The sequence below is a fragment of the Amblyomma mixtum genome, chromosome 1 (assembly GCF_055824585.1).
Source record: "Amblyomma mixtum isolate Tamu chromosome 1, ASM5582458v1, whole genome shotgun sequence".
Classification (NCBI taxonomy): domain Eukaryota; kingdom Metazoa; phylum Arthropoda; class Arachnida; order Ixodida; family Ixodidae; genus Amblyomma; species Amblyomma mixtum.
Genome location: NC_143012.1, coordinates 216,789,760 through 216,804,938, shown reverse-complemented (window position 1 = coordinate 216,804,938; position 15,179 = coordinate 216,789,760). Strand labels below are relative to the sequence as shown.

General features: G+C 45.4%; 1 protein-coding gene across 4 annotated transcripts in view; it reads left to right on the top strand.

Moving 5' to 3' along the window:
• ClC-c (chloride channel protein 3) overlaps positions 1-14,769 on the top strand; it is a 95,013-nt gene extending 80,244 nt beyond the window's left edge. For all 4 annotated transcript variants that reach the window (XM_089563344.1, XM_089563341.1, XM_089563351.1 and 1 more), the window contains 14 exons: positions 316-522; positions 1,205-1,285; positions 1,891-2,073; positions 4,310-4,399; positions 4,493-4,573; positions 5,591-5,776; positions 7,626-7,711; positions 7,858-8,094; positions 8,894-8,989; positions 9,611-9,669; positions 9,784-9,891; positions 11,010-11,128; positions 13,495-13,589; positions 13,962-14,769. In XM_089563344.1, the coding sequence (XP_089419470.1) occupies positions 316-522; positions 1,205-1,285; positions 1,891-2,073; positions 4,310-4,399; positions 4,493-4,573; positions 5,591-5,776; positions 7,626-7,711; positions 7,858-8,094; positions 8,894-8,989; positions 9,611-9,669; positions 9,784-9,891; positions 11,010-11,128; positions 13,495-13,589; positions 13,962-14,052 (1,719 nt within the window). In that variant the 3' untranslated portion in view covers positions 14,053-14,769. The remainder of the gene's footprint in view (positions 1-315; positions 523-1,204; positions 1,286-1,890; positions 2,074-4,309; positions 4,400-4,492; positions 4,574-5,590; positions 5,777-7,625; positions 7,712-7,857; positions 8,095-8,893; positions 8,990-9,610; positions 9,670-9,783; positions 9,892-11,009; positions 11,129-13,494; positions 13,590-13,961) is intronic.
• Positions 14,770-15,179: the final 410 nt, after the last annotated feature.

Genomic DNA, 15,179 nt, shown 5'->3' with positions numbered 1-15,179 from the left:
ACCTTCCGTGGTGGCTCAGCAGCTGTGGTACTGAGCTGCCTAGTATTTAGTTTGTGGATTAAATTTCCTGTGGGAGGCAGCTGCACTTTGATACATTAACCATAATGCTTTGGTGCATTGCTGTTGCATTAACCGTTATTAAAAAAGTTTTACAGAAATTGCAAACTTCCAGAATTTCTTCACTAATTGTCCCTTCATTGCAAAAATGGGAAGAACCTGAGAGAGTTAAGAACCCCATGTGGTCGAAATGTGCTGGGATGTGGCTTTTGCACACAATAGACGAGTGTTTTCTTCAACCATTGTGGTTGCACGCAGATCAAGACCATCCTGAGTGGCTTCATCATCCGGGGCTACCTGGGCAAGTGGACGCTGACCATCAAGTCGGTGTGCCTGGTGCTCGCCGTGGGGGCCGGCCTCAGTTTGGGCAAGGAGGGGCCCCTGGTGCACGTGGCCTGCTGCATTGGGAACATCTTTTCCTACCTGTTCCCCAAGTACGGCAAGAATGAGGCCAAGAAGAGAGAGGTACCACGCCCCACTCACTTGCCCTGGTGGAAAAGACAAGTGTTGGTTTTTGGGGTCTTTGAGGTGTGTCTTGTGGCAGCGCCTTAGTGCCATTTGACGCCTTGGGAGAAGAAAACGGGTCAGACTCGTCACATTAGCACAAAGACTCGTCTGCGTCCTACCTAACGGCGTTTGAGGTCAGGCTGCTGAATCGGCTCTTTCACAGCTGTGTTCCTGCGTGGCTCAACTGTCTGAGGTGCTGAGCTTCAGCACCGCAGGTCATGTGTTCAATGCTGCGACTTAAAACCTTACTCTAGCATGCATTTTAAAATCCAAAGGAAAGACAAGTTTTGAGCACCACTCCATAGTTTTGCCTTGACTATAAAATTTGCGCCTCAAAACAGTGCTGTTGAGCATTTCTTGCTTGGAAACAGGCTGGAAAGTTTGATTGTGGCTAAAGGCTCATGTATGCCGTTCTGTTATGCATCTCCTTGCAACTTAGTGAAATCATAGTTGCACACAATTTACCCCAATGATGCCTGCATCATTTGGAATGGCCATGTAGCTGTCTGCGTGTGTTGAGCATATAGCTGGTTGCGAGAGGTTGAAAGCTTTTTTAAAAAGTACCATGCAATGTACAGTATTTCTGTTCAGTCTTGCTGAGGCATCTCCTCTTTATTGATGTGCCTTTGTTTCCTTCCAGATCCTATCAGCTGCTGCAGCTGCAGGTGTGTCCGTTGCCTTTGGGGCTCCCATTGGTGGTGTCCTATTCAGCTTAGAAGAGGTGAGTACCGCTCTCTTTTCAATCGCTTCTTGTTCCCTGTTGGCCCTGTTTCGCTTGGTTTCATTGATGAGTGTTTTTGTTTTTGCTGATGTTAATGCTATGTGTGTAATACTATGTGTGTCAGATTAGATCATTAAAAAAAAACAGCACAACTGTCACCAAGTGCATTTCAGTTTACTACATTCATGTAAGCAAAGCATTCAGTGGGCCCATCAGAAAATCCGTTTTGTCTAAGCTGCCACTTATGTTTTCATGACGCTTTTCTATGCTGAAATGTACGAGATAAAGTCCAATTTGCTACGTGCATTGCCCGAAGTTTGAGGCTATTTGCACATTATGCTGGTATGCCTTCTCTGTCCTGTTGTCTTTTTTTTTTTGATGGGGCGGTTTTAAATGAAATGCCTTCTCCATTTGAGCAAGAAAGCCATTGTGATTGTAAGGAAGACTCAAATGACATGCTGAGACAAACCTGGGAAAGGGCTTACAAGAGTGTTTCAGGGCCCCCCAAAACCGCGTTTACCATCGGACAAAGCAGCAATGCAGTAAATACTGTGCATGCCTCGTGCCCACTAATGGGAAGTGATGCCTATGTCACTGTTGCGTAGGTGAGCTACTACTTCCCGCTGAAGACGCTATGGCGTTCCTTCTTCTGCGCCCTGGTGGCGGCGTCTGTGCTGCGCTCCATCAACCCGTTTGGCAACGACCACCTGGTGATGTTCTACGTAGAGTACGACCTGCCCTGGCTCTTCTTCGAGCTGCTCCCGTTCGTCGTGCTTGGCATCCTTGGGGTCAGTCACCAGCGCCTTTCCGTGCATGATTCGATCACCTTGTAGTACTGTCTGCCCCTTTCCCGCTTCGCTAATTTTTTTGTCTTCTTTCACACGAACGCTAGCTACTATAGGGTTCTTGTAGGAAATGTCCCCTGCTTGCGATTTTACACCTCATCTTCTTGTGTGAAGTGTCTGTGCAGTTGACTCTAGCAATGTAAGGGTAATCAGACTAGTCAGGAGTTGCCCGGGCTAGCCGCCTTCTTCGTTGATTGTCATTATACTACATGGTTTTATGATATGAAGCAGTGGGCTGAACTTGTTCATTGTCAACAGTATCGCAGCACAAGCTGGTGGAAAAAATTGGAAGGGTATTTCGACTGACTTTATACATGAGCTAACAGAGTTCACTTTAATGATTAGTTAGTGGACATGCATGGTTATGTGCTGTGTCTACCTTGGCAGTGAGCAAAACTTCACTGGTTTTTTAAAGTGGTAGCGCGTTCTCGTTGGCAGTGCGGGTTTTTATTTTTTTATGCCTGCACACCACTTTTCCAATGTTTAACATTGAAATCATCAGTAGGCTGTAGCACAAACACCATCTGAAAGGAATTTCAAACACGGTGGTGGCCTTTCCACTACTGCTCATGGAAACATGTATGGTTACAATCAGCTGTCCCATTTATTGTTTTGCTACAAGGAGAAAATGCATGCTGTGGAAGAGGTCTTGCAGAGCTGGAACTCATTCAAATCATTAAGTACCACTATACACCCTACCTTATTTGCTCTTAGTGCGCACACTCATGAAAAATGCATCCCCAACATTAATTATTAAAATTTCATGAAATTTTTTTATTGCAATGTGAATTTGATGCCACATACAGTAAAAGCTCGTTAATTCGACACTGACGTGACCGCGAAAAATTGTATTGTCCGATTGTCGAAATATCGAATGAACAACAAAAAGCAATGTTTCCCGCAAAAGGACATACCTTTATTTGGCAAGGAAATCTATTATCGTTGTCTGCTTTTTCGAGCGAATTTGAGCGAGTACGATAGCTCTAACAGCTGCCAGGTGCTCCGCGGCACACGCACCGTCAGGGATTTATTCACAGCAGTCCTCCCGCACGGACAAGGCTTCTGCGGCTTCTTTCACCGTGCGCTTCGGCATTTGGGGCAACTGCTCACAATCGTCACCTTCTGACGAATTGTCATTGGAAGCGCCTGTCACTTCAATTATTTCATCCTCGGTCAGCTGACAGGACACAAAGGCGAGGCACGCAGGCACTGTGCGCTACCCACTCGAAAGCAGCGCAGTAAACACGCTAGCAAAGCGCGCAATTACCAAAAAAGGCGCCGCCTTACGGTTAAATAACCGCGATTGTAGCAGCAAGAACACGCGGAAACGACGGCACACGGCAAAATGAGACTTGCTGTCGATAGGGTTAAGCAGACGGCACCAACACGATTGCTACGACACAACATAGCACAAAGAAAAACGCCGCCCGTTAACCTCGCCCTCTCACGCTGCTTATGACGATGACCATACGGATGGCCTACCAGCCGTACAGTAGCGCCGCTCATGGTAGTGTTTTTTTCTTTTTGCTCTCGGCGCACCGGCTTGGCGGGCTGCAGAATGAAGTCAAATTAACCGACGCACGGCAAAATTTGTTTGAATTAGCGAGAGTTTCGCCCCATAGAGTATAATTGTTGGGGCCTCGCGTGCGCATCGAATTATCTGATTTTTCGAATTAACGAGGGTTGAATTAACGAGCTTTCACTGTAATTAACACATCTCTGAAGCTAGCATTTTTTTCTTTTACAATAAGTGCATTCGTTGTGAGAGTTTATGGTTTTCTCATGCCTTCATCCTGGTGTTTGAAACAAGCAATAACAATGAACCTTATCTTGACGTATGTAAGGATTGATTGTGAAAAATCACAATGGGGGCACAGTGACCACTACTGGAGTGAACAGTTCATCGTTCCTAGTGAACAGTGGATTTATTAGTGGTTCACGGCGACCAACGCACGCAGCGATCAGGTCGAAGCAAGACGGCAGAACCAGCCGAAGGAAGCAGCCACAGCACGAGACTCGCGCCCCAACCACCAGCGATGATGACGAAGTGTGGCACCGCGGAGACGTCCTCTTCTTCTTACACTAGTCAATGTTCATACATGCTTGTTTCCTGTTTAGCTTCCTCTTGAGCCGAAGATGTGCGAATTGTGTTTTCCTTTGCATAAATTACTTTCTGCAGGGTGTGGTGGCCACAATCTTCATCAAATGCAACATTCGTTGGTGCCGGTACAGGAAGGAATCTCGTCTGGGCCAGTACCCCATTGCTGAGGTGATTGACGTTCCTCGTATGCTTTACATTGCCCTGTTTTACCATCGCCATCACTGATCGCTGACCTGTGTCCATAATGCATTCTCGTTTCAGGTCATAGTGATTACGGTCATTACGGCTGTTCTCAGTTTTCCCAACGAATATACACGTATGAACACTAGCGACCTGATAAAGGTAAGGCGCCTTCTTACATTTGCTTGCTTTTTGTGAAAAGTTTTCTGGTATTGTGGCGTCTGTCATGAAAGCTATTCTGCAAAGCATTTACTTGGGCCTTGTGTAGAAACTCGTAGATACTTTCATGACTGTGTTGCTGTAACGCTAGTTGATTTTGCTCCGTAGCCAGAGCTTAGAAGTTATGGAAAATAGCAATGCAGCTTAAGTACGGGTTCAGAAAATTGCGAATTCTGTTTCACTTCACCATCTTGTTGCTGCCAGTGACCACTCAAGTCCTAAAAGGTCGCAAAGTACCAAACTGTATTGAAAACGAAGAATCTGTTGGAAGAGTGCTTTTCTGGGAAGTATCATTTGGTTCTGTGCTTTTGTGGTGCTTCCTCATAGTTAACAAGTACTTCCAAATAATCATGGTTAACGTTAAGATTGAAAGTCATGTAGTTTTTTCAGCAGATGCTCCAGTTCTTTGGTGTCTGTTTGATAACAGATCACTGGGTTTAATTTTTGATTCCTTATTGTAACCTCAAGGCTCTTGTGCCATGAAATGTATAATTAACAAACCAGTAGCTCCTATTCACTTACCAGAAGGAAACAACTGTTTGCTCTAGAAGCCGAATGACACGAAGGTGTGGCTTTTTCATTCCTTGCTTTGACTGCTCAAACAAGAAATACAGGACCTATTTGTGTCCTATTTCATATGTCAACAATTCTGTACTGTGTCACAGCTAGAGGCTTTTATAAAGCTCTTTTTTATTGCGAAAGCAATGCAGTTGCACTTTCAGCCCGTCGCGTAGCGAGGCCGGTAGCTACCATATTAGCATATTGGATTGGATTGGATTTGATTGGATTGGATTGGATTGTACAACCGATGCATCACCACAAGTCTAACCACAAGCACCACCACCAGCTACACTACCAGCTGAACCATGGCGTAGCTACGGATATTGCTTTCGCAATTACCGGGCTTAACCAAGCTAAGCCACAGCCATTGCTTTTTTTTTTCCCCTCCATTCCTTCCAGGTCCTCTTCAGCCAGTGTGGCATTACGGACGTGTCACCCCTGTGTGACTACAAGCGCAACTTCACCAATGTCAATAACCACATCGACATAGCCGAGGCCGGCGACGGTGTTTACAACTCACTCTGGCAACTCAGCCTGGCCTTGATATTCAAGCTGCTCATCACAATCTTCACCTTTGGTATCAAGGTGTGTGTTCACACTTTACACCAAGCTCCAAACACTTATAAGGACGTTGCTTCTCTAGCGCAAAATTTGCTGGGTCTTCTATCTTCATTAGATTGATGCTTGAATGCACAAGGCTTGAAGGGTTCCCTAGACTTATGCATCTTGGTCTCGTACTTTGAATGCTTGAACTGAACTATCATTATGCTTTCTTTTCTCTCTTTTCTTTTTCCGGATGGAAAAATCTTATGGGCACTCTTTATACCTGTTTATCAGTTCTAGCTTTGGATTTGGCTCCTGTTGTGCAGCGGTGGGCGGAGTCATCATGCCTTTATCCAGCAGCTTTTCTTTGTTGCTGTCATACTGATGGCGCTCAGATTGTAATGCCAGCAAAGAGCTGAAGCACGAAGCCAAGGACTTGGCTACTTAGTAGTATGTACTGAAGGCTCCATAGGACAGTGGCAAAGCAGATTACACGTATGACGCAGTGAGCAAAATGCGTGCGCTATTGTAATGTTTTGCGAAGTAAACTGCTAGTCTCTGCTATTCGGTGGACCATTGTGGGAAAGACTCACATTTGGCTTTTGATTTGAAAAATGGGGCACAGATCACGATTTCGTTCAAGCAAGAAGTTATTTCCATGCAGATGGAAGTCGTGCACCATGAATTAGGTCACCAAGAGTGACTCTGGTCACCTCAGGTCTTCTGTTTGATGAATGCCTGCAATGCATGTTTTTGCAGTTTGTCACTATATACTCCTTGGCAAACTTTCTTAGCTATGCGGCCAAAGCTACTGAGCTGAAACATGCCCTCTCTTCCTTTGCAGCAGAATATAGTCCCCCCTGTTGCAGTTATTATTTCCCTCTTTGAACATAGTATATTGGTAACGCATATTTGTAGTGTAACTGCACATTTTAAACTTTAGAGAGTCATGTCGAAAGCAGTTTCTTCGATTGCAATGAATTCATGTCCTGTTGTAAGAAGCTTTCGTAGATGGCACCAGCTACACCAGTGTTGGAGCAGAGCACTTAGTGCAACAAGCAACTTGCCAGGCGGCTGTCCTATGGTCGAACTATTAGCGAAGTGACACAGTTAGCGATCATGCACTCCTGTAGCTTCCTCTTCATTGCTAAAGGAAGTTGTCGCAGACTGTGGCTGTAAAACTGTCTGCCGTAATTTTAGCAAAAAGGCCACACACTTGCAAGTTGCAGCCAACATAGCAATTAGAAAGGCGTGCTGTAAAAACTTACTTACGTTCATATTTTATTATTTTCATTGTTAAACATGCCGTAGGGTAACTAAGTGGTTATCGAGTTCGGCTGCCAAACACAAGGACGCTGGATCAAATCTCAGCTGTGACAGTTGCGTTTCAGGGAGGAAAAATGCTAAAGGTGCTTGTGGGTCTCTTATGCCATGTGATGATGTCAGTGCATGTGAAAGAGCTCCAGGTGGTCAGGATTAATAAGAGCCATCTATATTTGGCATCTCTTTCTCTTATCTCTTTCACACCTTTCTTCATCCCTTCCTCAATGATGCAGTTCAGGTGTCCACTAAGAGTGGATCAGTTACTGTGCCTTTCCTTTAATTGTGACCAGTATCATTTTTTCATAGTCCATCATTTATGCAGTGCAAACATCCGTTCTTGATCAGAGAGGTCCAAATTGAGCTTCTTGTTAGTTCAATTCTCACATAAGTATTCTCTACACCACTTTGGAAAATGCTAGTTTGGTCCAGCTCTTTGTGTGCACATTTTTGCTGATAATGTCAGTGGGACTACACTAACCAGTTGCAAAATCTGAGGTCTTGCCAGTTGTTGGGGCCGCAATGCCAGGGCAGTTCTTGATGCCTTTCCCTCATCGTTGCTTCATTTCAGGTTCCTGCTGGCATCTTTATCCCAAGCATGGCATTTGGTGCCATCATGGGCCGAATGATTGGCATTGCTGTGGAACAGCTGGCTTAGTAAGTTGTTGCTGATGGTCTTCACAACTCCATTTGATTAGTAGCTCTTTGCTGTAGTTAATCAGAGGAAATTGCTCTGGACATGTTCTTAGCATGGGCACCTAGCGCAGGGCATCAATCTTCCCTTTCTCTGTTTGCTCGTGCAGCCAGTACCCAACCCTGTGGGTGTTCCAAGGTGCGTGCAACACTGGCGAGAACTGCGTGACCCCGGGCCTGTACGCCATGGTCGGTGCGGCGGCCTGCCTGGGCGGGGTGACACGCATGACAGTGTCCCTGGTGGTGATCATGTTCGAGCTGACCGGCTCGGTGCGCTACATCGAGCCCCTCATGGCGGCTGTCATGGCCAGCAAGTGGGTCGGCGATGCCCTGGGCAAGGAGGGAATGTATCCTTGCTGTTGTTTGTTGTCTGTGTGTGGTAAGATGAAGACTCATTGTGAGGTTGCTGAGTAGATTTTTGAGTCATGAAAAAGCAAGCACTGACAGGAGAATAAGAAACAAAACAAATAGGACATGTCATATTTTTGATTGTCTATGCTGTGTTGCAAACAATAACTGAAAGATGTGCTTGAATCGTGTACCCGTTTTTTCCTCAGAAATCTTTCTTTTTCATAAACATCGCATTTCAGCATGAAACATCTAGTCCAATTAGTCATGATGGCATGCTTGGTATTGCAATGAGTATAGTAAGGTTGGTGAGTTGGTTTTGCATCTTGAAACTTTTAAAAGTTAAAAGCATTTGGCTCACAAAAAACCCTTTGCTTTCCGTTATGCGTTTTCTACTTGCTGCTTACTTGTTAGTATTTCTTGGAAAGCCACGAAAATCTGTGCAGCCTAGACGACACACCGTACTAACAACACAGGATGAGCGATGTTTACTGTCTATCATCTAGGGCACTGAAATCTTCATGACTTCTTCAAAAATGAACATAATGGCCCAACATCATCTTCTACTCTTTGTAGCTTAGCCGCCATGTTGCAAAAGGTTACAGGTGCCATTTGGGTTAAGTGATGAAAGTCAATGCTAAATGTGTGCTTCTAAACATATGATCAGAGCCTTATTCGTTTGAGAGGTTTGGTGGCTGTGAGGAGCAGAAAGCTTGTGACACCGAATGCAGCTTTTCGATGCAAAAGTTCTGTGAACCATACAAAAGGATCCCCTCCTTGACGATGTGTGGCACCCAGCTATGACGCTCACATTCACTTGAATGGTTACCCTTTCCTGGACAACAAAGAGGAATTCGCCCACACCACTCTTGCGGCCGACGTAATGCAGCCACGGTGAGTTGCGCAGCAAGTCACACGCTGCAGTCTCGTCTCGCTTGTCAGGATTGTTGAAAAATATCAAAAAAACATTAGTGTGGTGCATTTTAGATCCCTCCACTTCAAGTCCAATACTTAGAACTCCAAGTGCACGTTAAAGAACCCCAGGTGGTTGAAATTTTCCAGAGCCCTTCAATGCGGCATCCCCCATAGCCCGAGTCGCTTTGAGACGTTAAACCTTCATAAACCAAACCAAACCAGAACTTCAAGTGGACCAGAAGTTTGTTTGAAATATGCTGAGTTTGAACTGAAGAGAGCCTTTTTAGTACATTAGTACACCTGATGTTGACAGGACCAAACCATTAATTCAAATACTAAACTGAAAGTTTGAATTTAGTGAGTTCAATATAACCAGATTCTACTCTGTATGCCAAATGGCTGAGGCAAGACATGTCTGTAAAAATCATTCAAAGGCTGCGTCGATGTTTTCGTTCTTTTGAGCACTGCCTTCTAGCGCCTGGAAGGAATATTGTTTCTTCTCGAGTTTATTCAGGAGAATTGTGCATAAAACTGAACTGCTTCACTTTATTATGGGAGCCTGGTTAACAAAAACTCTATCACGTGATTTTGCTTCTGCAGGCGTGGGGAAGGACCACTTTGCTGTGTGACGCAGGATAGCATGACAGTCGAAGAATTGGGTAAGTTTTGGCCTCGGGGCCAGCTGTTTCAAGCAGCCTTGCGTTGTGACCGACATTTACTGCTCGGGTGTTTACTCTGTTCTGAGCCGTGAAATACTGTAAATTCGTTTGCAGAGTGCCTCCTGAAGACCACGGACCACAATGGTTTCCCTGTGATAGTGTCCACCGAATCTCAGTATCTGGTTGGCTTCGTCCTGCGCAAGGACCTCAGCCTAGCTCTGGGTGAGTCCAAGGGCCGCTACTGCTGCTTAGTCCAATCATGGCCCCCTTTTTTTTTCTTTTCTAGAAAGAGAGCTTGTTCCATCGACTGATCCGAAGTTGAATATGTTGTTGCCCTTCTTGCCTGCAGATTTATTCGGCATTTTTCGTTTGCAGTATATGTGTGTGCCTGCATGCGTATGTGCGCAGAAGATCTGATAGCCGTCGCCGTAGCTCAGTTGGTAGAACACCGGATGCGTAATTCGGAGGTCGTTGGTTCGGTTCCCACTGGCGGCGTGTGGTTGTTTTTTCTTATGCATTTCTAATCGATTATCTTTTTAAAAAAATCCCCTGTGTTCCTTGGTTTCCATGGCTGTTGGCTTCTCTCATTATATATATCTATCATATGTATGTGTATGCTCTTTGTAATGCATTGTGTATGTTATCAAGGTTAGCTTGATGGTAGTTGTAAGTCTTGGTGGCTGTTCAGTGTGCATCTGTTGAAGCGGAGTAGGTCCCGGAGAAGAACTGGCCTTATTGCTGACTTGCTTTGCCGTGTGCTCGTGCAGTCAGTGTATTGTGCAGCTTGTCAGTCGTTTTGGTCACACACAGCTGTTTTGGTTGCTGCTACTGTACTGTTGCATGCAGAGTAGCTTAGGGACTCTGGGAAAAGCTCAGTACTTGGCATTTTGGTAATGAGCTATTTACTTCCTAACAAATGCGGGTTAATGACATCTTAGTTGAAATCAAGAGGAAGAAGTGGACTTGGGCAGGGCATGTAATGCAAAGGCACGATAACCGCTGGTTCTTAAGGGTAACGGAGTGGATTCCAAGAGAAGGCAAGCGTAGCGGGGGGCGGCAGAAAGTTAGGTGGGGGGATGAGATTAAGAAATTTGCGGGGATACGGTGACAGCAACTGGCGAAGGACAGGGTTAACTGGAGAGGCATGGGAGAGGCCTTTGCCCTGCAGTGGACGTTGTCAGGCTAATGATGATGATGATGATGATTTACTTCCACAGCAAGTAGCTTTTCATGATATCGGTGCCTTTAGTCATTCTTCACCTTAGGGCAGTGTTGCATGTCTTCACTGCTGCAGACAAACGTGTAGCATGAGTTGAGGCTGTTCATTGTTGTGTGTGCAGCCAATGCTCGCAAGTGCCAAGATGGGGTTGTGGGCAGCTCACGTGCCCTCTTCACAAGCCAGGTGCCAACGCCGTGGAATGGCCCACCACCTGTGAAGCTGCGTCGCATCTTGGACCTGGCAAGTACCCTCTCTCCTTTTCACATCCTGCTCACAACATTGGTGCGCACATAATAACGTGGCAAACAGTGAAATCTCATTATAGCGAACAGGTGAAAAATTGCAAGATACTTTGATATAGTCGAAATTCTTGGTGTCGAAGTTCATAAAAACTGCATGCAAGAGCAGCGAAGTCAGTCAGTCAGTCAAGGGGCAGCAACTCAGGCAGACTTAGTAGAGAAACGGGGAGACCTTTACCAGAGTTTTAGCATTGTTTCAAAAATTCTCGCGACTGTTCTGGAGGCCACAAAAAAAAACAAGCAGCAGATAGGTTGGCTTCCCTTCACAGCACCACCAGCACTCACTCGGCGGCAGGTCGAGCACTAGCTAGGATGGTTCTCCCGCATTACAGCCATGTCGTGTGGAAAGTGGTACGGCAGAGCAATAGCCTCAGTGACAGCCCACGTGAGCGATGAGCCCAGGATGGTTACTGCTGAACCGTGCCGCTGCTTCCGGGGCGCTGTGGACGAATGCAAAAGGCAACGCGTGCTGACCGTGTGATGCTGACTGCCTGGCTACAAACACAAATGCCCCCCCTGCATGCCGTTGTATTATCTGTAGCGCAGTTCAAAAGTGTGAGATAAAAGCAACTAGTGCAAGATGAAAGTCCAGACCTTGACACGAATGCTTGCCGCATCACAGTTATAGTTGGATACTACTGAAGAATGTAGTGGCAAATGCCCCTCAACAGAGGCTCTCCAACCAATGGCCCCAACAGATTCTCAAGACGTTGTGGCTAACCCCTTTGGACCTGCTAGCGTGACATTGCAGGGGCTAGCAGAAGAAAGGGGATTAAGCAAGGCTTAATCGTATTAACCACGGTGTCATTTCACACTAATCGCATTAACTGCTGTGTATTAACCACGGTGTGTAATGTGGTGAAGGCTGCTGCCTGCCATTCAAGCAGGCTCCACTTGGTGCTGGAGAGTTCGATATATCACTTTTGTGAGAAACTGTATTTGATATATAAAATGGAAATTGCATGTTCTTGTCAAAAATCTTTGGGAACAGTTCGATATAGCCGTTAATTCGTAATATCTATGTTCGCTTGATAACAGTTCGATATAGCCGTTGAATCATAATATCTATGTTCGCTTGATAACAGTTCGATATAGCTGATAATTCGTAATATCTGTGTTCGCTGTATCGAGGTTCAATCCACAATTATGTGGTCACCTTATACCACCACTTAGAATATGGTGATTGCGTTCCTCAATATACCGTGGTTTTTCTGTTCAGTTGTAGTGCTGTTTGTTGCCATGGTGAAATTACATCAAACATGTCTTAATTTTATATTGATCATAGTATTATGGCAGTAGCAGTAAGTGTTAAAATACAAATGCATTTTCCTCAAGAAGTAGAGTATAGGTGTGGCTTAAAAGCCCACGCCTCCTAAGCTTATGTAATTTTTATCTTTAATGAAGTGTGTTATTTACTTGCTTTTCAACCAACTTTAAATATGCATTTATTTCAAAATACACGCTTGTTTACTTGCAGTACTTCACCGTTTTTCAAAAGTGCTGCTGCAGAGCTGGCTGGGTTTTATTTCTAGTGCACAAGGTCTTTTGCGTAACATGTAACATTATCTGCACTATAACACATATACTAGTAGATTGTGAAGTGATATGATCATGGCTGATACACATTTCAATATGATGCAGATTTGTAAAGTTCCCCTGCTGAGGTACATTTTGTATGCAGTGTGAAGAACTTCAGGTGCTCTGAACACTCTTCCACATTGGTACAGATTATACAAATACAGGAGCCACATTCGCAACCACCAAGTGCTTCCCCTACATCATCAACACAATCACCAGTTGTGCAGTACCCGCCATAAATACTGAGTGCTGATACACGGCCCGAATATCGCCAACTCCACAATCGCTAATTGCACAGTTGTTGCTGTGAGAACTAAGTGGTGGCGTGCATTCGTAATGAAATCCGATCAGCTGTAGATAGTCTTGCATGAATGCCTTTCTAACACTTTAGCTCATGGATGTTGTTCATTTTCTGATGACACGAATTTCAGGCGGTACGAATATGTGTCGTGACCCTGTGAAGTTCGTATCATTCAGAATCTTCTGTGTCTAACTTTGTTCAGCTTCGGATCCTAATGCAACATTTTGTTGCAGTTTGTATTAGAGCGTCTGACGTGAGAAATGAAGACCCACGGCTAGGCATTTCTTGGTAGAATTGTTCTGTTGGTTGTTTTGAGTTGTTGTATTCTGCTCACTGCGTAAAAACTCGCACTGGTACCATGCTGCATGGCACATTGCTTACTGCTGCTGTGAAACGTGACCTTTCTCGATGGTCTTTTCTTCCTACAGGCCCCCATCACAGTGACAGACCAGACCCCGATGGAGACGGTGATTGACATGTTCCGCAAGTTGGGCCTCAGGCAGACTCTAGTCACGCACAATGGGTAGGCCTCCACATTTGCACTTGCAGCTGCTTGCTTCAGCAGCTGTGTGAACTTACACCTAGGGTAACCGCGTATCTTTCTGAACGTAGGTCTAAGCATTGAGTGCTGTCTATAAGAGGTGCATGTAAGACACCTACTGCTAATCATAATTTGAATGCATTTCTGATTGTGGGCTGCATTGTGCTAAACTGTGCATTTATGGGAGCTGGGCTGTGTGATTGGGAGAAGTCAAATGCCTAGGTGTGGTGGAATGTCGTGCTGCTTGCACAGCGCAACTAATTGCTGAAGCTGTAGTTTAAAAAAAAATCTATGAATATGTATCTGAGTGGTGCTGCATCATGCTCAGTATGGCTGTTTTTTGTCGTTTTTCAGCAAAATCTTGGGTGTTATTACCAAGAAGGACGTTCTGCGCCACATCAAGCTTCTTGCCAATGAAGACCCTGAGTCTGTGCTCTTCAACTAGTGCAGCCGAGCAAGGCCATCCGAAAGGACACTCGAAGTCTGCGTCGTTTGAAGAGGACAGTGTTGGGGTGGCAGCCCCGGCATGTTATGCGGACGGGACGGTGCTAGCAGCTGCGCACGTTAACTCAAAATGACCCTGCCCCCGTTAGCAGGCAGCTGCTGCGACAGCATGCCCACAGCTGCTCGGCAAAGAACACTGACGCACACTACCCGACAAGTGCGCCCTCCTCCTCATCGGACCACTTCCCCCCCCTTCAAATCGATGATGATGATAACGCCTGTGGTCGTAGCGATGATTAGCATGCAGCTGAGTGGGGAAGTGAGTCCAAAGAGCAGCAACGTAGCAAGAATGCGATGGGGGTTCACCCGTCATCCTCCTCATCCTCTCCGTGGTGCAGCTGCGCTCATTTGTGTACAGTGTGTGTGTCGCGCAAAAAAGAACCAGTCGTGGGCAGCAGCTGCCATTGATCCTCCAAGCACACCCCCTCCTCTCCTGTGTACCCTTTCCCTTCCCCCCCCCACCCCGTAATTTAAGAACGGCTACTTGTGTGCGTGTGCTGCACACAAACTGTCATTTTGAGTAGTTGCTGCATTTACAATGTTCACTGTTGTTTGTATTTTAACACTACTGCATCTTTACTATTTTGTTGCTCTTAACAATATACAACTCCTGCAGCAAGCCTGAAAAAAGAATCCTTGGTGACTTGTTTGTTACCCACCACTGTTTCTGCATTGGTGCTGCTTTCAAAAAGCTGCACTGCAGCTGTGCATTCTTTGAACACAAATGGACACTGCAGTTGGCCCATAGGTTTGCGTAGGGCACTTTATTAGGGGGGTGGAAACACTGAATTTGGCTTGCATGTTCTTTCTTCAAAGAGGTGCACAAGACATACTACTAAGAAAACATGGATCCTCACAATGAATTTGCCTGTGCTCAGTGAATAATTTATATTCTAATTTCTTCTCCCATGTAGCGGTTTGAGGGTTTATATAATGTGAGGAACACAAAAATTTCGATATAATCTCTGATTTGTAGGTATAATGTTGTACGAACTCTTACGCCAGCCTTCGTCAGGAGCCACAATGACAGTGAGTGAACAAACAGCTATTATGTTGCAGTTTCTGTAC